At 37.9% G+C, this 24232-nt stretch overlaps 3 protein-coding genes across 21 annotated transcripts in view; 1 reads left to right on the top strand and 2 right to left on the bottom strand.

The window, feature by feature from the left end:
- On the bottom strand, positions 1-14420 carry ddx3xa (DEAD-box helicase 3 X-linked a). 15 transcript variants are annotated; one of them, XM_051118667.1, is made up of 22 exons: positions 14040-14420; positions 12500-12551; positions 12220-12267; positions 11749-11808; positions 11292-11384; positions 11132-11203; positions 10374-10457; positions 9639-9815; positions 9421-9556; positions 7431-7544; positions 7235-7334; positions 7008-7143; positions 6405-6502; positions 6220-6321; positions 5972-6132; positions 5739-5883; positions 5495-5639; positions 4274-4455; positions 4076-4193; positions 3849-4002; positions 3642-3766; positions 1-2862 (listed from the first exon to the last, which is right to left on the bottom strand). In XM_051118667.1, exons 1-22 carry the CDS (start codon positions 14082-14084, stop codon positions 2771-2773), a joined length of 2439 nt encoding a protein of 812 aa, XP_050974624.1. In that variant the 5' UTR covers positions 14085-14420; the 3' UTR covers positions 1-2770. The 15 variants fall into 15 exon arrangements, with proteins under 15 accessions (XP_050974624.1, XP_050974625.1, XP_050974626.1 ...); XM_051118668.1 differs by having other exon boundaries at positions 6220-6318; XM_051118669.1 differs by having other exon boundaries at positions 11749-11805.
- Positions 14421-17384: 2964 nt separating this feature from the next.
- rpl8 (ribosomal protein L8) lies at positions 17385-19621 on the top strand. Its single transcript, XM_051118259.1, has 6 exons — positions 17385-17509; positions 18123-18266; positions 18361-18502; positions 18583-18801; positions 19200-19315; positions 19424-19621. Exons 2-6 carry the CDS (start codon positions 18129-18131, stop codon positions 19580-19582), a joined length of 774 nt encoding a protein of 257 aa, XP_050974216.1. The 5' UTR covers positions 17385-17509; positions 18123-18128; the 3' UTR covers positions 19583-19621.
- A 2449-nt stretch (positions 19622-22070) lies between these two features.
- usp9 (ubiquitin specific peptidase 9) overlaps positions 22071-24232 on the bottom strand; it is a 37267-nt gene continuing 35105 nt past the window's right edge. For all 5 annotated transcript variants that reach the window (XM_051118253.1, XM_051118257.1, XM_051118254.1 and 2 more), the window contains one exon: positions 22071-23480. In XM_051118253.1, coding sequence (XP_050974210.1) covers positions 23343-23480 — 138 coding nt within the window. In that variant the 3' untranslated portion in view covers positions 22071-23342. The remainder of the gene's footprint in view (positions 23481-24232) is intronic.

Genomic DNA, 24232 nt, shown 5'->3' with positions numbered 1-24232 from the left:
TAAAGAAAGAGTTTCTATTTTGTAAACAAACTGGCATCAACTAAACGTCAAACAACTCCACTGGGTTTAGGTTACATTAAGAACAGCCGTTACAAATGTTTGACCCGAATTTCTGCTACATCAAACAGTTAAGAAACCATGCTTGATTGTAAGGAATTTGCATCAGAAACTTTTATTTTGGTAAAATCATACAATAAATGCACAGCCGAGTTGTCTCATGCAGTGCAAAGCCTAGAAGCTACGACATAAAGCAAATACTAAATCTAAGGAGCTCTGGTGTGTCCTCTCAGGGAGCTGACTATTTCACCCGTTTCCATCTGAATGGAGGGCAGGGGATGTGATTTCAGTGTTTCTAATGCACGTTAAGACTTATTGCTAGTGTGGATACTTGCAGCTTCTCCTGAGTGGACTAATACCAGAGTTGCCATGTATGTAAATACAATAGAGATCAACCACATGTTCAAGGTTGCCATGTGCCAGACATTGACAGAAACAAAACTTCAACAGAACAAATGCCAATCTGTAGGACAGAAAAAAGCACACATTTGGAGAAATCTGGACACTTTTTTTGCACTGATACATCAGTTTTTTTTTTTTTTTTTCCTCAACATTTTTTTTTAAACGACTTTTGAATCCAAACCTTGGCATGTGTTTTATTCCCCCCCCCCTCGATTTTTCCAATTTTGAGAGCCAATTGGTAATTCCATAGCAACGTGTTGCCGTTAGGCCTTTAACAGCTGTGGAAACTGACCGAGTCCATTACGTCTGAAACATTAAAAAGCTCACGCTACCCCGAAATACAGAAATTTTTCCACGCATACAGGTGACATTCAACATTCAAGTGCCAGTGTTCAGGTATTGTCTTTTGGTCAAGTTTCTTGAAACTTTCAAAGAATCACTTTGAGGCTTATAAAAATAAATATTTCTCAAAAAATGCTTAATAAATTACACAAAACTAGCAGCAAAAGTAGAATCTAGAAATCTGTGTGCAAATAGCTAAATTCCCCACTGCTGATCGCCCTGGTCCCAAATAAATCCTGGTAAATAGTGAGAACCCTTCCCCTTTTTGTAAACAAGCTGCGTATCTCCGATCTCCTGACACAATATTTGGAAGCTTGAGGACATGCACTCAAGACACGTATATCTATCTCTATATATATATAAAACTCGAAATGTGCAATAAAAGAACTTTGTAAAACTCGATGGGCACAACGTACACGGGCCTAGACCTAACTAAAGTAGCACCATTCAACTTGAAGTTCTCAATACTGTCAGTGCATCTGCTTGAATTCATCATTTAAAAAACAAGAAAAGAAAATCAAGGCACAACTCACTTGAGAAGAAAATGTATTGCACTTGCGATAAATGCCTTATTTCTCCTCCACTCGAGCGCTTCAGTCCCTTTCGAGAAAAGAAGCAGCAAAAACTGGCTCGTCGGCCAGTGGTTTGGTTCACATCTAACCAGATGAATTTCAGGAGCTGACAGCATTCGTATACCTGGCGTCCGCCGACGGACTCGATACACAAGCTAAAATGGTGGCCCGTCTAACTGCACTCGCGTCAGGCCCAACGCAAAACAAACTCCCGGTTCGGATCCGCCACTGCCTCAAAATGAACTCTCGCGCCGCCTCTACCTACGAAAAAGGGAGCCATGCCTGCTGCGCAGCTTGAAAAGAGAGGACGTCTGTATTAAAAGAAAGCCTGCAACAATTCATTCGTCTTCTCTCCTTGACCAAAAAACAAAACACTAGCATGCGTATGTGACCAAAGCGGTCATGTGGCTAAGGCACGGCCGCTTTGGTTCTGTGGTCCATTTGTAGCCATTTGAACTTCACTTTCCGGATGGCAGGCATTTTTTGTTTTGCTGACATTTGTAAAGAAACACTTTATCAAAAAACCTCAGAGTTTTTCAATAAATCGCGACTGCTTCTCTAAAATGTTATTTCGACAAAGAAAAGTAGTAGTTAACAAAAAATGCTGCCCACTTAGAGTGGCTAGCATGTGGTTCTTACTAGCTGCCATAACACTGTCAAGTCAATTAAAACAAGTGGAGTAAGAAGTTCCAGCATTTTGAATTTTCAAACACTGAGTGTTTCCAATATTTCGTCATGAATATCACAACTGGAATGGCCTTTTCAAGACAACCATATTCCTAAAGAGGTGTCTCTCCAGGATAGAGTGAGCAAAACAAAAACTCAGTCAGACCGATTTGTCCCTTGTGACACAGACGCTTCACAGAGCGGTTTTCTGCAAAGCGCCCGTCGTGCGTTTTACTTTGTGGCTTGTATTGTTGGCTTCATGATATCGGTGATAATTTGAAGTTCAAATGGAACAGCGACTCTCAGAGTCACGTTATCCCAGTATTTGCCAAGGTTTGATTAAGTACAAGCTTTTCAAATGCCTTTACAGCAAAAAAATACAGAACCCAAAAAATAAAATTAAATTAAGCTCTTGGCCAAGTTCACTCGATGAAATTAACAAAACTAAATTCCTGTCTATATTCAAAAAGGCACAGTACATTCACATACAAATGATCCTCTTGTTTTTTTTAAACAAAGAAAAAGTCAGAAACCTAGGTGCTGTAATAGATCAAATACACAAGTGGGCATCCTGGTTATTCTGCTCCGGTTTCGCCACAGATCAGCTCCCTTTAGAATGTGGGCAGAGAATCACAGCGTGTAATGTACCGAGTTCATAAAGCTACACGGGGGGGTAGAGTCTGGCTATGATAACATGTGGTTTCCGTTCAGCTAGTTTGGCAAACGTGTATTTAGTTGCCCCACCAGTCCACCTGGGCGTAGTTGCCACCATAGTTTCCATAGTTGCCCCCGTAGCTGTCACTGCCGAAACTCCCAAAGCCACCTAGAACAGACAATGAATTCAGGACTGCTTTCTTCTGAATGTACAGTGTAGAAATTAAGGCTGTCACTAACAATTATTTTGGTGATCAAGTAATCGGTCGATTATTCTGACAATTAATCAAGTAATAAAAATAGGCCTAAGTGAATAACCTTTAAAATGACTTAAAATACACATATAATAGCAATGAGGCAATAATAATAATAATTAGTTTAAATAAAGTATCAAAAGCAAGTAATCATATGGTTTTATTGAACAAAACTGTTAAAATGCATCATGTTTTAAAAAAAAAAAAAAAAATAGAGCTAATGTACATTACGCATTATAACAAATGCCTGCAGAGGGCGCCAATGGAGCGGCATTTACTACACAGAGCTGTAGTTCACTGACAAGCTACGCAATATCGAGTATCGAGGCGATACATATCCGATGAACACGATATTGCGTAGCTTGTCAGTGAACTACGGCTCTGTGCAGTAAATGCAGTGCATATTGTGAATTCTTAATAGCATTATGCTTTATTAGGCTTTTTAAATGGGTTTAATATGTGGAAATCACCACTTCCGGTATTCCGGTTTGATTACTCAACATGAGCAAAACGCAATCGAGCATTTAAACAAAAAAACCCCCCAAAAAAACCCACAAATACTCAAATAGAGTCGAGGAATCGTTGCAGCCCTAGTAAAAATATTGTTTATTGTTAGTTTATTCACCTAGGTTACATGTTAAATTAATGTTAACTAATTGAACGTTATAAAAGTGGAAAATCAAGTTAAACTAACCCTTATTGCCTCCAAAACCTCTGTTTCCTCCATGGCCTCCAGTGTTGCGAGCACCACGGTTGCCGAAAGCGTTACCGCCCCCAGCCATCTGGCGGTAATCCCTGGCCCCAAAGCCACCAGAGAACCTGCAGACAAAAAGTAATGTCATGAACCTGGAAAAAACACAAACCCACTGGGGAGATCTGGAGAGCTTGCATGTTTCCGTACCTCTTGGGGCGTCCTCGGTTGGTGCTCTTGTGTTGGTGCTCGTAGGCTAGGTTCTCAAGCCAGGAAGGCACCTCCTGTTTGGCTTCCACCAAGATGTCCAGCAGATCTTTAGTGATGTTGCTGTTCTTATCATTGTAGAAGGATGTGGCCAGTCCTGGAGAGAAAATCAATAATTCAAACCAGTGGTCCTGGAAAAAGCGAAAAATACATTACTTACCAAAACTTACCAAGGTTTCCCACACGGCCTGTACGACCAATGCGGTGGACGTATTCCTCAATGTCACTCGGCAAGTCAAAGTTGATCACGTGTTTTACGTTAGAGATGTCAAGGCCACGTGCAGCCACCTATCAAGACAAAAACATAATCAGTTAAGCAAGCACAAGGAAAACCACAGGCTTCCAGTGAACTCGCAGACTCTACTCACAGCAGTTGCAACCATGATAGGGCAGCGGCCAGAACGGAACTGGTGGAGCGCTTCTTCACGGTCGCGCTGAGAGCGGTCGCCATGGATACTGGTGCAGGCATAGCCCTCGCGGTAGAGAAAGTCCTCAAGAGCATCTGCACCCTTCTTAGTCTCCACAAACACTAGTGTGAGAGAATCCTTGCCTACAAAGAAAAGAAGTCAATTTGGATAAAAGCATCTTGTGCATTTGTAAGCTTAATTATCTGGATTCAATGCAATATTAAGCACAGCTTGCTTCTTCACTGTAGTCATGTTTTGGCATGATTGCATGAAACTGTAGAGCACACTGCCATTATAATGTCCCACTACGTGACTTCATTCCCTCCCTGAAGCTACTGAACAGCAGCCTTCTGCTACAGTCTTTGCTTAGATAATGTTGGCATGGTAACACTGACCGACGAGACTTATCTAAAAGCATGGGTGTCTCAGTGCTGCGTTGCTATGGATATTACATGAAAGCTTCACCAAGAAGACAATCACTGTTTTTCCATGTTTACCAGCACAAGTACAGTCTTTATCTTAAAGAAAAATATGTTATTTAAAGGGAACATCGAATGCTAATTTGGTAAGTTGGTAAGATTCTTTAGGGTCTTCATGAATTGTCTGCAAAATACTTTGGTTAAAATTCCTCAATGGTCATGTAAAACAACACCCTTGTTACCTTGTCAAAAAACAGCTGTTCACAGCGACCCATTTCGGTGCATGTTTCTTTAAATGCTAATGATCTCTTCTGACTCCACCCCTCTCTTCCATTTTTGGAAAGTGGCAGACTGGTACAACCAAAACCACTAGAAGGCAAGCCTGGAACCGTTAGTCGAAAAAGCGTAACGGCTAATGCTAACGCTTCCAGTCTGTAAGCACGTGGGGAAAGGAGACCAGAGGCTGATTTTTTTTTTTTTTTTTTTAAATGGATGTCAATGGAGGAGAGGCTTCACTATGCTGAACTAAACAGCTTTTTAAAGAGATGGCTAATCACTTAGTGAACACACAGCCTATCTGCAAATGTTCAACAAGTTTTACACTAAACAATACTTTTGGATTTAACTAGTTTACCACGAAAAAAAAAAATTGTTTTATAAGAGAAGTCACTGACATTTTGCAATGGGTGGACAAGTAGTGAATGGATTATCGTTGTAGGTCAAAAATAATCCACACACTGCCAAGACATGGACTGCATTTTACCTGTTGCATTAAGCAGGTCAAGTAGGAAGGAGCGCTTGTCATTCTCTTCCACCCAGACCACCTTCTGGGTGATATTCTCTGAGGTGGAGCCCACACGGCCCACAGCCAGGAAGATGTACTCCTCCAGAAAGTCACGGGCCAGAATCTTAAAATATAAAGGTGCAGATGCGAAGTGTTTATTGCAATCAAAAATTTTATTTAAAGTTTACAATGCGTCTTGCTGGTTAGCCTAATGTATGCATACCTGAATCTCTTTTGGGAAGGTGGCGCTGAACATCATGGTCTGGCGAGCGCCTTTCGGAGGCATGGTGTCCTGCTCCACGATACGTCTGATCTGGGGTTCAAAACCCATGTCGAGCATTCTATCTGCCTCATCCAACACCAGGTATCTACACAGAATATATAAAGTGATTTTTCTGAACAAAGATGTATTTGAGGTCAAAGAAAACCAGTCTTTCTGCTACTAGCTTCACTTACTTGCAGTAGTCTAGGCCAATCTTGCCCCGCTCCATCATGTCTACCAGACGACCTGGTGTGGCCACTAGCAGATGACAGCCTCTTTCCAGATCACGGATCTGCTGGCCAATATCTGCGCCTCCGTACACCACACACGGGCGCACTCTGGAGCGGTAAGAAAACTGCAGGAAACGACAACAAAATTAGTTGAGACAAGCTTGAATTAAACTAACTTTTGCCAAACCAAAATTGGTTTACCAGAGACATACCTTTCTGGCCTCATCATAAATCTGAAGAGCAAGTTCTCTGGTTGGAGCCAGAACCAGAGAGATGGGATACTGCTTACGTCTGACGTACTTCCCATTCTCCTGCTTGAGAAAGACCAAAAAATGCTTTCATGACAGAAGCAAGTCTCTATGCAAAACTTCTCGCCAATAAAGAGATGTATAGTAACCTGGGCGCTGGCTTTGGTGGCCTGCAGTGCCTCTCCAGGTCCATCAGTGTAGATCTGACTAAGCACAGGAAGCAGGAAGGCTGCAGTCTTCCCCGAGCCTGAGAGAATAAAGCACACACACGTATGATGAAGCACATTCTCAAATTGCTCTCCATTGCTCATACAGCTGCAGACTGCAGTTCCATCCTCATGGGACAGCCAAATCCAGACTGTGCACATTCAAACTAGTCAATGCGGTTTATTTTGGCCAAGCCCTGTCTGCTGAGACAGGAAGTGGTCATCTAACCCATACGTAAAAGAGTACATTTGGAATGTGTTCAAGGAACTGTTGTTAAACTCTTAAAATACATTCAATGGCATTAACTTGGGCTCACAACTACTCATTTTACTTAAAGCATTTACTTAATCAGTGGATCAATGTTTACATTATGTAAATGACCCACAACATAAAGCACAGCATCAGCAGTCTGTGCTAAAGCTACTGGCATTGCCAAACTGTGCAAAAGTATTGCCCTAGCTGCTTAGTTTTACTTTATCATCACATAACTGCAAATACAGTTTGCCATTACAGTTCAACTGGCGGTCCACTGTCTAAAGACCCACCTGTTTGAGCACAGGCCATCAGGTCCCTCTTGGCCTTGATGATGGGGATTGCATACTTTTGAACAGGAGTAGGCCGTGTGTAGCGGCTCAAAGTAATGTTGCCCATAATGATCTCGCCCATGTCCACATCATGGAACTGAAAAGACAAACAGAAACCATAATCCACCTGTTTCTTTAGCACCGTTTCTCCACTTGATTTTACAAGGCACTATGATTATTAGGCTTACACTCTCAATATGTCCAGGACTGTTTGTTCCAGTGGCCTCCACAGGAATGTCATCATACTTCTCAAAGTTAATTCCCGTGTTGCTCCCAGAGAACAGCTCACTGTTGTTTGGAGGGGGAGACAAAGGAGAAAACAATGACTTAATCTCAGAGACAGATGGACTGAGGAGACAGTGCGATTAGCAATGGGCCACTTACTGTTCCAGACGCTCGTTGGGGGGCAGTGGCTTTGACCAGTCCTCTTCATCTCTGGATTCTTCAACCCAACGACTGTTCCCTCCTGTTCCTCCTCCAAAGCCTCCACGCTCGTACCTGCCAAGAAACATTTTTTTAATTAAAAACTCTGCAGCACAACACCATGAATACTCAATTTTTTTTACATGATCTGTTACTTCACACTGCAGGCTTATTTAAAGGGGTCATCGGATGCCCATTTTCTACAAGTTGATATGATTCTGTAGAGTCTTAACGAAAAGTCTGTAACATACGTTGGTTAAAATTTCTCAATGGTAGTGCAAAACAACACCCTTTCTACCTTGTCAAAATCAGCTCTGTTCACAGCAAGCCATTTAGGTGCAAGTCTCTTTAAATGCTAATGAGCTCTGCTCACCCCGTCCCCTCTCTTCCGTGTGGTGACGAGCCGATCTGAGCCTGTAATCTTTAGGCATGAAACTTGCTAACTACCACGTTATTATGAAAGGCGGTTTGCAAAGATTCATTAAAAAAAAAAAAAAAACAACCTTATAATCAGTTCTTCTGTAGGTGAAGCTGGATCTCGAATGATTTGCGCGAACATCTAGACACATTTAGGTAGATCGGTGGGTGCATTCCCTTCAAAAACTAAAGTAATCCACTGAGTCTTCAGCGGCTATGTTCATTATTGTTATCCTCCAACAACAAAACACGTCAACTGCTTAGGAGACATTCCTGTCTACACCTACTCAGGCATCGAAACAATGGTCGGTCGGACTGTTCACCGCTCACTCAGGGCGGGAGTTTACTAAGGTAAAACGCCAATGTCAATCAACTATTGCAGGTGGGACCTGTGCAGAACTACGTCATTCTGGCAAGAGTCTCAGAACAGCCTAATATGAGAAAGTGATTTTGTTTTTTTGTTTTTTTGTTTTTTTTTTTTAAAGTTTGTCTTTATAGGGTGTTTGTGCACACACACTGCCAAAACAACATGTAAAAGTGGATTTTGCATTCGATGACCCCTTTAATCACCATATTTTTAAATAGGAATATGAATTTAATAGTAGTGCATATCACCTCAACAAACCACACAATTTTGGCATCATTTTAAGGCTGTCACTAATGATTATTTTGGTAATTGAGTAGTCAGTTGATTATTCTGACAATTAATTGAGTAATCAGATAATTATAGAGGCCTGTAATTTAACAGAATTTACTGTATAACGTGGAAAGTCACAACAGAAATGCTACAGCTACTAAAATTTCTTGAATATCTGGACATCAAATTGGGTTTAATATCTGCAACCTTGGAAAGGTCTAATAATGTGTTTTATGAATTCTCATCCATGGAATGTGCCACTTCCAATATTTTGCCAGTTACTCAAAATTCAATCAAGGATTTTTAAAAAGAGTACTCATTTGCATCCATTTTTAATTGATTTAAAACTGAAAAGTCTGCACATGCATGCTAAGCATATGGTTTCTGTGCACACACACTGTGCACAAAGCTGCCGGTCACACTGAACACTTTAAGGTGACTTTGAGCTTAAACACTAAAATCCACACAAACATCAAAATGCCCTTCTTGACCTGTAACCTCATAAACGGTTCTCAACCTCCCAACTGGAGGCTTAAAGGACTTTAAGAGTTAATCAAAGTTAATCAACCTCCAGTTTCACAGACAAGGCTTAATCCTAGTCCTTGACTAAAATGTAAGTTCAAGATGTTTCAATTGAAAAAAAAAAAAAAAAAAAAAAAAAAAAAAAAAAACCTATATTATATCAGTGCCTTTGTTTGGTCTCAAGATCCACACCAGTAATGTTTTTTCCTACAGCATGTTTAGTAAAATTACTTGAATGTCCTAATTGAACTATGACCTAATCCTGGCTTAGTCTAAGCCTTGTTTGTGAAACTGTATTAGATTTTGCTCTATTACTAAAACAGGTGTTGAGAATTTGTAGAAATTTCAGTGGTATCTAAAACAACTCTCCCTCACCTTCCTCTTGAGCCAGCTCCTCTATCATTGAAGAACGCCGACTTCCCTCTGTCAGAACGCCCACCAAAGCTAGTGTAGGCATCTCTGTTTACCACAGAGTTCCAGCCTCCATCTTTGTTTTCATAACTGCCATAACCTACAATTTCATCATATAAGACGATTAAAACATACAACTTGCAAAACAATCCTCTATCATTTATAAGATTTCTAAAACTCACCTGCATTATGCATTGGCTGGCTGAAGGAACTACCGTTCCTGTTTCCACGAAAGCCGCCACGTCCGCCTCTGTCATTACGAGGAGGTCCACGGCCAAAGTTTGCAGTCCCATTCATACGACCGTCATGGTATCCATTTACAAAACCATTGCTACGACCGCCATCCCATCCTGGAGAATCTTTCAAAAAGGGACAGACAGATAGCGAACATGAGGATTTTGAAGGAATGGGTCTAACTTATAACTTAGCTCAAAGTCAAGACTGGTTTCAGTGATGGTTGAGTGAGTGGCAGATGTGAAAAAGCCAGTAAGCAATTTGCTCCTACAGCAACAAATAGAACAACTCAAGTCAGTTGAGTGAACCAGACAAACAAGTTCATGGCACTGCTTAAAAAAAGCAGCAGATCAAGACAAGAACAATGGGCATCTTTGGGCAAAACTGGTACTCCTAGTGTTTACAAAACCATATGAAACAAAACAACCTGTTCAGTCATCCCAATGACTCACCCAACTATTCCTTTCTGAGAAAGATCCAGTATAAGGAACAAAGAGCACACACACTCCAAAACAAAACAAAACAAAAAAAAAAAAAAAAAAAAAAAAAAAAAGGTTGTGACAAGACAATCTTACTAACACTAGAGCCTAAACAGATAAATCACCACAAATGGGTGATCATTTTCTGTCCAAAACCCGTCAAAAGCAGGCCAAGCCATGCCACGGTCTGATGCTTGAATTTACCACAGCGATCAGCCCAGCTGATAACACTGGCTGCGTCCTCATTTCCGTCGGTGGCTACACTGCTGTCGGTACGCGCAGGAGAGGCTGTAAGTGACACACACACAGAAATTAGCCAGGACTGCGCTCATGCGTACAAAAACAGGCCAAAAACACATAGAACTTTGCATATCCAACTTCCTCAGATGTGTTTATACCACACACAATCAAACATTAGCTTTCCAAACTTACTTTGAGAAAGCACAATCACTGCTGACCTACTTGCTAATCAGAAAGCTAAAGCATACTGTCAAACATACGATGAGGAATCATCAAAAATACCATTTGTGGCAGGCAGTAAATGCAATAAAAGTCAAAGTAAACAGCAAACAATCCCTTAAGTTAAATAAATACTCGCCTACACAGTCTCGCAACAAACTTGAAGGAAAAAAAAAAACGCATCAGAGTTGGACATGGTGTCTCTTGGCAAGTACAAAACCAAACAATTGACGTGGCAGCAGTGAAACTTCAAAGCTCAGATCAGTTTATAAAGGGCTAATTGGAGTGAACAAACTATGCTGTGGTGTAGTTAGAGATGTTAACATGTGCATCACTTAGTATTTAAAAAAAAAAAAAGAACGCCCACACGATTAAGCATGCTATTGACATGTAGCATTAGAACATGTCACGAGCCAAGTCCACAAACGTCAGCCCAAGGGTCTAGTTAAAATGCAGTGATGTCACAGAGGGACAATGCAGGAGTCACATGCATAAAGATATACCACATCTGTCTGGCCAGCCACCAGTGTAGGTGTGATAAAACGAGAGCTCCTGGGATGGATATCTCTGGGAACCTAAGCAGAGGCACAGGGCACTTAAAAAGTAACCATTCCGTCACAATGGAGGAGCGTAAGAGCAAATCAGGTCGTTTTGAATAGTTACCGGTCCTAAAGTCATTCCATCCAGTTGGATAGTTATGCCTGTGTCTTTGGTTTCCCTCAGGGTGCCAACTCTGAGGATACTGTTTGGGAGAAACTTGAGCAACAGTTTCACATTGTCAGAAGATGGCGAAAGCATTCAAAGGAGTGTGTGTGTGTTTGTGCACGCAATAGCATATAAGCCTCTTTCCTATTTGTTCACATTTAGAGAGTCAATTAGAAAAGAGAAGAAAGGAGAGCAATGCAAGCAACCGCAGCTGCCGAATAATCACAGGGAGCAGTCGAACAAAGCCATCAAAGCTCTGTGGCTCCTTCAGTTTCATAAAGTGTGAGGTTCACTCAACACTCTGAGAACTGACTTTAAATGTCTGGCCCCAAAGTACTGGCTCTGAAGGCATGGAATTAAATTTTCATGCATCTTGGAAGCAAAGCACCTTCTGAAGAACCTGACCAAGACTTACAGCTCTGTACTGGTGCCACTGAATAACCGCTCTGTCTACCAGAGGAATAAGCATTTCCTGCTGTGAAGAAACATGAAGTCAAAGTGCAGAAAAAAACTCAACAATTGATCATAAAGCATTGATTTTAAGATAGAAGATCTAGTGATCATTCTTATGTGATGAAATGAAGTGGTGCATGTCATTTGAAATGGAAAATGATTTATTGAAATCAAATAAATAAATAAATAAATAAATAAAAAATAAATAAAAAAAAGTTTTTTTTGAATGGTCGCGATAGCTCAGGTTTTGTAGTGATACTAACAAGCCCTGAAAGAGTCAAATCTCTAAAGCGCCCATTCAATAAAATCTACACCAACTCAAAAAGCCCAAACCCATAATTCAAATTGTAAATATGCCAAATTTGCATGCATCTGCAAATATTTAATTGTATAAAACAATCCACCGTTTGTAAAGTAAACCAGCATAACATACCATTTTTTGATGCGTCTTTGTTTCTCAAATGAGGAGGAATGTAACGCCCTGAAAGAAAATAATCATTCATTTTTTGAATGAACTTACATTTAAAAATGTGCATTTTAAATTTCAACAATACTAAAAAAAAATAAATAAATAAAATAAACAAACAAAAAAAAAAGAAGTAAAAAAAAAAAAATTGTGCAAAAAAAAATAAAAAACTATGAGAATGTTGTTTATGTTTTGCAGGCATTCAATCTGAATGTGGTAAAAGCACTAAATGAGATAAATCACTTACGACCAGAGCCAGCACCCTGCCCATCAGCCGAGTTCAAGTCTAAGACAGCAAGCTGAAAGACAGGAAGAGCAAAGTGGGCCACTTAGTACAAATATATGCATGCCACACAGTGTCAACAGAAAACAGCACTGAGCAAGAGTGATTCTTTGATGAAGATTTGAGAAAGCGGTGTAAAGGAATTGTCTACATTTAAACAACTACACTACCAGTCAAAAGTTATATTTAAAATAATATATGTAATATTTAAAATAGAATAGTTTTTTTTTTCCTTTGATGAACAGTAAGATCCAAAGATCACCCTTCACCTGAAATAAAAAGCTTTTGTAACATTATACACTATACCATTCAAGAGCATGGAATCAGTATATAATATATATTTTAATAAATACATTATTGAAATTAATACTTTTATTTAGCAAGGATGCTTTAAATTGATTAAAAGTGATGATAAAGACATGTATAATGTTACAAAAAATTCAATTTCACACAAATAAAAAAAAAAAAGCTTAGAACAACATTAGGGTTAAATAAAATCTTAACTAAATCTTAAACTTCATATGTACCAAATACGATAACGGTATCTATTCTTAAAGTTTTAAAAGCTTTATCACGAACATCATCTTTAGGAGAGGTACAGTGTGATTAAACACCTCTGGTCACGTGACTGTTTACATCAACTATGTAAAAAAATGTGACATGAAATTAAGACAGTCTTAAGAGGGTCGTTTATTAGTTACAACTGTATAGAATACACCAACTCTTTTAGCACAGTTAAGCTAACATTTGGTCACAAATGCAGCCGCAGGCATTAAATTGGTTAATCAAATTTCAAAAGCGCCTGCCACAAATGTTTGGCAAGCCGTTACGGCCCTAGTCAAGTCTAAAGCTTATGATACCAAAAGACACTTCGCACTGGTCATACAGTAAATCATCTAGAAGTTGCTTAATAAATAAAACTTTTACAAAATAACAATCAGCCTGTTAGATGTAAAAATCATTCAATCTTAGCCAATCTAAAGGCTGCATGGTACAACAGGCCGCAGACTCAAATGTCCGACGCCATGCCTTTTTTACAGTATTTCTAAAAAGACGAACCATTTCAAGCTTTTACAGAACTAACAGAAACTATGTTCAGTGTTTCGATGACGGAAAAAGTTTAATGCCGATGTTGATTCTGGGAAGCCGGCGGCCAATATGCGGAAAATAAACTAAACTAAAGAGGTAAACAGGAAAAGGCGTCGGCTAAGTATTTCAGCTATGCACTTTAAACTCTAAAATGTGGACATAAGAACATGAATGCGGTTATATCTCTTGCTTTATATACCGTCAATGAAAGAAAAGATTACAACACGAGGAACTGCGGCTGTGTCTCAAAACCTACCGAGTTGCCTTCCTTGACAGCATTTTTGAGGTAACGCAACGCTAGGAATGCTGTCTATATAGGCGGCTTACTAGGTTTTAAGACGTAGCCTGCGTGTCAAAGCCAACCGATCAAAGCGATTACAGAGCTCGCATATTTAAACACATATTCCCAGCCTACCTGCTGATCAAGACCGTGTGAACCGTCGACGACCACATGACTCATAACTAAAGAGAATAAGTGAGGATTACTCCTTTCTTTCTGAGAAGCCGTTTCTTTGTTGTCTAAAGGATTTCAGCCAAGTCTCCTTTTATAACGACGTCACTTGCTCTTTTTGTAGTCCTGTCCTTCTCCAAGGGCTTTTTGCGCCAAGACCACCGTAGGGGAGGGAAAAGGAAATGTTTAAGTGTAAGTTATCCTCCCTCAGGCTTCGTATTGGCGAAATTTCTTCCGAAATTTGAAGTTTCTTTCACGATGTCTCTGTATTCTGCCCGCTGTGCTGATGGCAGCCCAGTGTATGCTGTGGTTGTTGGCTTCGGGCTAAATGCCATTGGATCAGCGAACGGAGGAAAGACGTCACGGCGACCGGAATATCGCGAGATGTAGCCGTCCCTGGGCACGCTGTGTCAAAAAACCGTATTTTTTTAATGTTTTGAGCTTTGATAACACTTTGTACACTTTGTACTGAGGAATATATAAATACTTTGGACGTTACTTGTACTTCTGTTTGACGCTTTTATGTCCCAGTTGATTGTTATTAACGTATTTATCACGTGTTTACCATTAATTTCTGCTGTTTTTCAAATGCATTCTATATATAGATCAAGGTAAATATAACCGTGAACAGGTCATTTTCAAATGATGTCAAATAGTAGAGACACTGTTTGTGTATATTTATCTATCACATGAATGAAGTAACAAATTTTGAGTGCTGTCAAATCGATTAATCGCATCCAAAAAAAAGTTTGTTTACATAGTATACTATATATATATATATATATATATATACACTACCGTTCAAAAGTTTGGGGTCAGTACATTTTTATTGTTTCTTTTTTCTTTTTTTTAAAGAAATTAATACTTTTATTCACCAAGGATGTATTAAGTTAATAATTAAAAGTTTATTAAAAGTTAATAATAAATAATTTACATTGTTATAAAATATTTATATTTTGAATAAACACTGTACTTCTTAAACTTGTTATTCATGAAAGAATCCTGAAAAAAAAAAAAAAAAAATCACAGGTTCCAAAAAATATTTGGCAGCACAACTGTTGATATTATCCAACATTGATCATTCTAATAATAAATCCGCATATTAGAATGATTTCTGAAGGATCATGTGACACTTAAGACTGGAGTAACAGCTGATAAAAATTCAGCTTTTCATCACAGGAATAAATTATATTTTAAAGTATGTTAAAATAAAAAACATTAATTTATATTGTAAAAACATTTTGCAATATTACTGTTTTTTTTTCTATATTTTTAATCAAATAAATGCAGCCTTGATGAGCATAAGAGACTTCTTTAAAGACTACTACAAGTCTTACTGACCCCAAACTTTTGAACGGTAGTGTATATAATGAATAAATATACACACATGCATGTTTATATTTAATAAATGTAATATATATTTATATATAATATATCATATATAATTATGAATACATATATTCATGTAAATATTTCTTAAATTGAATGTGCGTGTGTACATGTATGTACATATAAATATACACAGCACACGCACATTATATAAACACAAACTTTTATTTTGAATGCAATTGCATTAATCGAATTGATAGCAGTTACAAAAATAAACATGTCATTTCTACCACAAAATGCTAATAAACAGAATTAAATGAGAAATGTGATGAAAATTGCAGTGTGATTGAAATGTTCATGGCTTATTAAATGACAGGAATTTTGCACATACATGGACGTATGCATACAGAGTGTAATGAGCAAATTAACAACACTAATGAGAATGTGAGAGCCTTTTGTTCACAGACTACATATTTAATGAAACACAAAATAGCACAATATACAATATTGCATAATTTTAGACAACAACGATTTAGCCATTTAACTCCGATTTTAGTCCAATAGACCCAGTCAAAAGTTTCTGAACTGTAAGATATTTAGTTTTTTAAGACCTCTCTTCTGCTCACTGAGGCTGCATTCATTTGATCCAGAGTACAGCAACAACTTATTTTTAAAAGTCAAATTGAAGTTTTTGCCATTACTGGTTATATATTCTGTATCTAAGATTTATGCCTACTGTTGTCTAAAAGACGAGTGGGTGATTCTGTAATTCCCATACCCTTGTTTTGATTAGTGTTCCAACACAGCTTCACAACTTGCACTACCAGTCAAAAGTTTTTGAACAGTAAGATTTGTAATGTTTTTTTTTAAGTTGTCTATTCTGCTCACCGAGCCTGCATTTATTTGATCCAAAGTACAGAAAAACAGTAAAATGTTGAAACATTTTTACTATTTAAAATAACTGTTTTCTATTTGAACATATTTTAAAATGTAATTTATTCCTGTGATTTCAAAGCAGAATTTATAGCATCATTACTCCAGTCACATGATCCTTCAGAAATCTAATATTCTAATTTGCTTAATTATTTTGAAAACAGTTGAGTAGATTTGTTTCAGGTTTCTTTGATGAACAGAAAGTTCAGAAGAACAACATTTATCTGAAATATATATTTATTTTTAACATTATAAATGTCTTTATCATCATGTTTGATCAATTTAAAGTATCCTTGCTAAATAAAGTATTAAATTCTATAATATATATATATATTGATATATATACTGACTCTAAGCTTTCGAATGGTATAATTTATAATGTTACAAAAGCTTTTTATTTAAGATAAATGGTGATCTTTGAATGTTTCTATTCATCAAAGAATCCTGAAAAAAAGTACTCAACCTTATTAAATATTGATAATAATAATAATGTTTCTTGAACAGCAAATCAGCATATTAGAATGATTTATGAAGTATCATGTGACACTGAAGACTGGAATAATGATGCTGTAAATGTAGCTTTAATCACAGAAATAAATGACATTTTAAAATATATTCAAATAGAAAGCAGTTATTTTAAATAGTAAAAATACTATTTCACAGCATTACTGCTTTTGCTGTATTTTGGATTAAATAAATGCAGGCTTGGTGAGCAGAAGAGACTTCTTTGAAAAACTAAAAATTACTGTTCAAAAACGTTTGACTGGCAGTGTATAATTTTATATAAACAATCTCATCCATTTTGTCTAACGCCGCAACAGACATGTGATTGACCCGTTGCTGCCTCCTCATGGTTTCCTTTTATACTACCCTACGATGTATACTACATAAAACACATGCTGGTTATTATTATAACTACGATATATACATCACAAAGACAGTCATGCTTTATTAATATAACCCATTAGGAGCAACTACACCCCTGGGTCACCAGTGGAAGATAAAACGCTCGTTGCTTTCATTTCAAACAGTTCCCGTGTTCAACCTCTAGAGGGCGAACCGGAGACCGAACACACATCCGGGCACTCGACCTCCCTCTCCTCCCGCCCATTTCTCCGGAAGAAAATCCCCATCGCTCCCTTTTACTTCCTCTTTCCGTCAACGGAGTTTAGGTATGAGAAACAATCTTCTGTCTCTCTGTACAATCTGCTTGCAATCACTGTTTAAAGTTCACCATCCACGTAAAGAACAAACCGTATAATGTCGACATAATACCGAATGACATATATGTGCTCTTTCGGGTCTCTCAGTGTTGAATTTGAATGTGATATTTGTGATTGAAGCGATGATGTATCCATGGTCATATTGTGGCCTAGAGCGCCGGTGACTCTGTAAAGACTCGGCGGAGTTTGTTTCAACTAAACGAGCTTAATAAATTGGTTAACCAGGCGGTTATGCATTGGGTTTAATCGTGCGTTTCGTTAGTGTGGAGTATTATTCACTCCTAGCTATTTGTAAGTCGCTTACGTGTTCGCTACAGTGGCTGTCACTGTTTTAAAGCAATAATTAACGTTACGTTAAAATAAAAAGTTTGTCATTATTTATTGTTATTCCCAATCTCTATAGCTTTCTTATTTCTGCTAAGCAAGCTAACAGCTGATGTATGCCTTGCTTTTATAATGTGTATGGTGGCCATGTGAGATCTAATACAGAATGAAATGATGCTTCTATGTAAATACAGCATTGAATGTCTTATTAATTGCTTAATCAATTGCTTTTCTACAGGCCGCAATGGGACGTGTGATCAGGGGACAGAGAAAAGGTGCGGGGTCCGTTTTCAAAGCCCATGTCAAGCACAGAAAAGGTCCTGCTAAACTCCGTCATATTGACTTCGCTGAACGTCATGGCTACATTAAGGGGATCGTGAAGGTAAAATTGTTGATCATTAAATGATATCTCAGAAAGGTAGCTTGTCATCTAAAGAGGGAAATTACAAAAAAAAGCTCCTGATTTTTTTCTCTAGGACATCATTCACGACCCTGGCCGTGGAGCTCCCCTGGCTAAGGTGATGTTCCGTGACCCATACCGCTTCAAGAAGAGGACAGAACTGTTCATTGCAGCTGAAGGCATCCACACTGGGCAGTTCATCTACTGTGGCAAGAAAGGTAAAGCATTTAAAGTTGAGAATTGATCAAATATCTAGTCTTATGTGCACATGCTGATCAAAGTGATTGGACTGTTATAGCCCAGCTGAACATTGGCAATGTGCTCCCCGTTGGCGTCATGCCCGAGGGTACCATTGTCTGCTGTCTGGAGGAGAAGCCCGGAGATAGAGGCAAACTCGCCCGTGCATCTGGAAACTACGCCACAGTCATCTCCCATAACCCCGAGACCAAGAAATCCAGAGTCAAGCTTCCATCTGGATCCAAAAAGGTTGTCTCTTCTGCAAACAGAGCTGTTGTTGGTAAGCAAACATGGTTTTATTTAACACCAAAAAGTTTGATTAATAACCTACTGTGTTCCTTGCATTGCATGGTCATAAATCAGATTTAAAACAACATATTTTGAAATGTGAATGGTTGAAATGTGCTGTGTGACCACATGGATGTATAGCTTGTGGATGTATTCTATAGCACAGGGTTTCTCAGACTTGAAGAGGTTTGTAAATTCAAGAGCTAATAATCACAAATGTTAAATTTAAGTTGTTTTAAAAGAAACCAAAACGATGTAAAACGTTTAAAGATTAAATATGAGCTTTAAATCACAGAATGACAAAATCCCTGCTATAGCAAATGCATATGGGTTATTGGTGTATTCAATTTTAATCCTGAAGTTTTTATTGTAAACTGCTTTTTATTAAAGGTGTTGTTGCTGGTGGTGGTCGTATTGACAAGCCCATCCTGAAGGCAGGTCGTGCATACCACAAGTACAAGGCCAAGAGGAACTGCTGGCCTCGTGTCCGTGGTGTGGCTATGAATGTAAGCAAACTTTATTTTTACTTCTTTGTGCTTCACAGGTTAGTTTTGATTCTGATATGTTGCCCAAATGCTGGTTTTAAATCTGACCCATGCCGTTTGCTTCTTCAGCCTGTTGAGCATCCCTTCGGTGGTGGTAACCATCAGCATATTGGCAAGCCCTCAACAATCAGGAGGGATGCACCCGCTGGACGCAAGGTCGGTCTCATCGCTGCCCGTCGTACTGGCAGACTGCGTGGAACAAAGACCGTCCAGGACAAGGAAAACTAATGTGTGTCTTCATAATAAAATGTGTCCCAACAAATTTCATTTGCCTTTTGATATCTTTTTTAGTTTTGTCAGTTACCGTTTCTGTACAAACACTGCCCAACATTACAAGCACAAAAACACTATGCTTGGTCAAATGCTAACAGAAAAACACATTAGAATGGTGCACAGTGATTTGGTGCATGATTTGCACTTGTTATATGTGAATATTTAGATTATTTTGTAAAAAGTGGAAAAAAAGTCTTTTTGTGGGAATGTTTATATAAATTCAACATAGTGAATTAAAATGAGGGTGCAGTTTAAGTCAGTAAAGCCCTAAAATTACTGTAATTTTAAAGTTGTGTTTGGACCTGAAAGGTCATTTAAAATATATAGAGTGAATATTATAAATATCAAAATACTCGTCTTACTCAGATCAGCTAGAAACAATTTTTTTCCAAAAAACTAATTAAATCATTTTTATCTGTAATCATACATTACTGGTCAAAAGTTTTTTGTAAGTTATTCTTTTCTGCTCACCAAGCCTGCATTTATTTGATCTGAAGTACAGTGAAAGCAATAATATTGTAAAATATTTTTACTATTTAAAATAACTGATTTCTATTTGAATATATTTTAAAATATAATTTATTCCTGTGATCAAAGCTAAATTTTCAGCACCATTACTTCAGTCTTCAGTGTCACGAGCCTTCAGAAATAATTCTGATATGCTGATTTGCTGTTAAAAAAGATTTAAGTTTATTATCAATATATTTAAAACAGTTGAGTACATATTTCTTTTAGGATTCTTTGAATAAAAAGATGCAAAGAGGATCTTTGGGAGGGGGGAGGGGTGAAGAAATTATAGAAATTAATACGTTTAGCAAGGATGTTTGAAATTGATCAAAAGTGATGATAGAGGTTTATAATGTTACAAAATATATTTAAGACAAAAATAATTTTTTTTTTTTTTTTTTTTTTTGAGCAGCAAATCAGAATATTAGAATGATTTCTGAAGGATCATGTGACTGGTGTAACGATGCTAAAAATTCAGCTTTGAAATCACAGGAATACATTTTTAAAATAAATTAAAATAGAAATCAGTTATTTTAAATTGTAAAAGTATTTCAACTGTTTTGAAAGTATTTTACTGTTTTTCTGTACTTTATATAAATGCAGACTTGGTGAGCAGAAGAGATTCCTTTAAAAAAAACATTAAAAATCTTACTGTTCAAAAACTTTTGACTGGTAGTGTAAGCTGTGAAGTTGTGTTGGAACACTAATCAAAACAAGGGTATAGGAATTACAGAATCACCCACTCGTCTTGTAGACAACAGTAGGCATAAATCTTAGATACAGAATATATAACCAGTAATATCAAAAACTTAAATTTGATTTTTAAAAATAAGTTGTAACTACCTTCTGTGAGCCATATCCATGCTAAGGCAGCAGGACAAATTCCCAGTGCTGTTTTTTTTAACCAGTCAAAAGCTCATTAGTCTTCCCAGAATCACTTCATTCCCTGATGAAAATATTGAGATTGGCCTTCTGGGTGTTATTAAAGTTGGTTAAGAATGGCAGGTGGCAGGTGAACTCTGCAAGCTACCCAAACAGGAAGCACAATTTGTTAAAGTATTTGCTTTATGCTGTTTCTACTGTAGTGTTTATTTTTACAAGAATATCTGGATGTTAACATAAATGTGTTCAGATATTAAATTCCAAGAGATACACAGCTATATTAAGCAAAAAGCATACTCATAACTCAACCAAGCATTCCCAGGATTGTATTTTGTTGAATATGTGTTTATGTGGGTTTAATGGATTTTTATTTGTTGCCCTGTATTTTCTGCTCAGAGACTGGAAATTAAAAATAGCCTAAAAAGTGGATTGTTTTGGAACAGTTGTAAAGGGTTTATATGCATATTACTGACATTTCATAAAAATACTCCCATTCAGCTTGGTGACTTGAAACGTAGGTGTTGTCTTATTTGAAAGCATTTTAAGAAACTAATACCTGACCCACCAACACACATGGTTGCAATCACATTTTTTCGTTTTTGTTGTTTTGCACTCTACCGTGAATAGAACGTACTTGAAAATCAATACATGAAAACACAGCAGCTTGAATCTTCACAATAACACACAGACATTTTCCCGATTTCTTTTCTTTATTCTTGAAGGGCGCAATGCTTTTCTCTCTAATATTTCTGTGCACAAAAACCTCACAAAGTGAAAGTCAACATTGTGACTGTGGCTTCAGAATTCAACGTCACATCATGGCCAAAACAAAAGTCGGCAAAAAACAGGGCGAAGAACTCTGTACAGTCAATAATCTTTAAAAATAACACAAGGACAAAAATGTTCCTCTTAAATCAAATTCTATTTTTCTTTTAGTGAAATACAACAAAATAAATTCTATAAAATAAAACAGCAAAATATTTAAATATATGATGGGCAGAATATTTTCATTTGCAGGAGTATTTGGTATTTTTCCAACAAAATCCAAGAGAGGAAAAAAAAAAAAAAGCATTCAAGTTACCAATTAAATACATACAGTATCTACTGATGTTTACTCCTTGAATCCAAGAGACTTTACTAACTGAAGTTGCAACATGACTAACCAGCAGTTATTTTATGGTACAACCCTGCTTTTACGTTCACTCTCCTTAAATGAAGAATCCCCAAACCGAGCCTCTCTTCCGAGTACACGAATGCGAACAGGGATCATGAAGTCAGGCGACCGACTAAATTGCCAGGAGGTCATTTGTCCGAGACAAATAAGCAAAACGAGTTCTGTCCACTAATGTTCCAGGCATCCTGGCATAAACTGTTGCATATATTTTCTCTTCCTAAAATTCCTATCATCAAAACCTAAGCATTTATCCCACCAAAAAAAGCGACAGCCAAATATTTATCTGAGGAAACGTGTGCAATTGTAAAGCCACTTACTTCTTACATTGCTTCGAAAACATCAAATCTAGAAGAGCATATGGAGGAGGAAACCAACAAAAGGGCTCTTCCGAATCGCCGTGGAGAAAGAAAAATCGCAGAATCGCCCTCGGGCTATACTAGTTTGATGTGAAGCCATGCTAAGATGTTACAGCGTGTCAGCTGGAGCTTTCAAAATTATTGAATTATTACCAGAAAAAGAAAAAAGGCAATAGGAATTTCCAGAATAAAGTTGCATCATCATCACCCCATTCACATCAACTAAACGTCAAGATCATCACCCAACCGTCCCATCGTTCACAAACTATGGCCAACTCTTGCTCACGAGGTGCCATAGCCGGTTAAGCTTTGACATGAATATAATGTATGATCAAAAGCAGAATGACCCAAACGGCCCAAACCTTACTACTGAGCATGGGATAAAACAGGGATTTTTTTTTTTTGTCTTTCACCGTTGTATTTGCTTTTTTTTTTTTTTTGTTGTTTTTCCATTTTCATTAAATCTGCAGTCTCCCAACAGCATCACACACGCTGTTGCTTTTGAACAGTCAAAACATTAACATAGTATGTACACCTCTGTCATGAGACAAGTGCGACAGGCCCGTTTTATTATTACAAACAATATGCACAGTCCACTGCAAGTTACACTTTTGACAGTTAATACTGCAGAGCAGACGGTGAAGAGACTCTCCACTCCAGGGTTAGAAATTGAGGGAAGCTGAATGTTCTGGTTACACGGGCTCTGGAGTAGAGCGGCATGGTGGGGCCTGGCCTTGCTCTGGATTCGAGTATCTCGCTGGAGAACTCAGATGGAGGACAGTGTGACAACATATTGTTAGTCTTTAGTCTGGCTGGGCGGCACCTCCTCAGGGGGCTCCCAGTTCTCTTGTGCTCGTGGGCCTGGACGCTGAGGGTTGTTGACGTGCTGTGCTGCGGGGCCAGTGTACGGCTGCGTATGCGGGAGGTTATTCTGCTGAAAAGACGAAAGAACAAAAAATATTACATGACAATCAGGACAATATGTGTACTTATGCTTTACTGATTTGTAGATGCCAATTACATAACTACTGACATTAACTTAAAAGGATCGTTGACCCAAAAATGAAAATTCTCATGTCGTTCCAAACCTTTAAGACCTCCGTTCATCTTTAGAACACAAATTAAGATCATTTTGATGAATCTGAGTGCTCTCTAACCCTCTATGACAGCAATGCAAAAAGCAAGTTCAAACCACACAAAAGTAATAAGGACATCGTCAAAATAGTCCATGTGCCATCAGTGGTTTAACCGTAATTTTGTGAAGCAACAAGAACACTGTGTGTGAGCAAAGAAAACAAAAATAACTTTATTCAACAAATTCTTAGAGACTAATGGAGAAGAAAAGAAAGTCTTTATTTTCATTTTCTTTGAGCACAAAAAGCATTCTTGTATCTTCTTAAAATTAAGGTTTAACCACTGATGTCACATTGACTATTTTACCAATGTTCTTACTAACTTTCTGGGTCCTGAACATGGTAGTTGCATTGCTGTCTGCGTTGTCAAAAAGCTCTTGGATTTCATCAAAAACTCAATTTGTGTTCTGATTGATGAACAAAGGTCTTACGAATGTAGGTCTTCGGAACGTTGTGAGGGTGAGTAATGACAGAATATTCATTTTTGGGTGAACTGTACCTTTAAAAGTGACATTTGCAAATGTAATTAAAAAGTTATTTAAATAAGATTTGC

This window comes from Labeo rohita, chromosome 9 (genome assembly GCF_022985175.1).
Source record: "Labeo rohita strain BAU-BD-2019 chromosome 9, IGBB_LRoh.1.0, whole genome shotgun sequence".
NCBI classification, from domain to species: domain Eukaryota; kingdom Metazoa; phylum Chordata; class Actinopteri; order Cypriniformes; family Cyprinidae; genus Labeo; species Labeo rohita.
The sequence above is the reverse complement of the archived record's forward strand: the minus strand, read 5'-3'. Positions and strand labels throughout refer to the sequence as shown.

Coding starts and splice junctions, on each gene's coding strand:
- ddx3xa (XM_051118667.1), bottom strand. CDS start 14,084: ATGAGTCATGTGGTCGTCGACGGTTCACACGGTCTTGATCAGCAG. Junction 9,816..10,373: donor CAGCTGGGCTGATCGCTGTG/GTAAATTCAAGC, acceptor CCTTTTTGAAAG/ATTCTCCAGGATGGGATGGC. Junction 6,503..7,007: donor GATGGCCTGTGCTCAAACAG/GTGGGTCTTTAG, acceptor TTATTCTCTCAG/GCTCGGGGAAGACTGCAGCC.
- rpl8 (XM_051118259.1), top strand. CDS start 18,129: ATGGGACGTGTGATCAGGGGACAGAGAAAAGGTGCGGGGTCCGTTTTC. Junction 18,267..18,360: donor ACATTAAGGGGATCGTGAAG/GTAAAATTGTTG, acceptor TTTTTTCTCTAG/GACATCATTCACGACCCTGG. Junction 18,503..18,582: donor CATCTACTGTGGCAAGAAAG/GTAAAGCATTTA, acceptor GGACTGTTATAG/CCCAGCTGAACATTGGCAAT.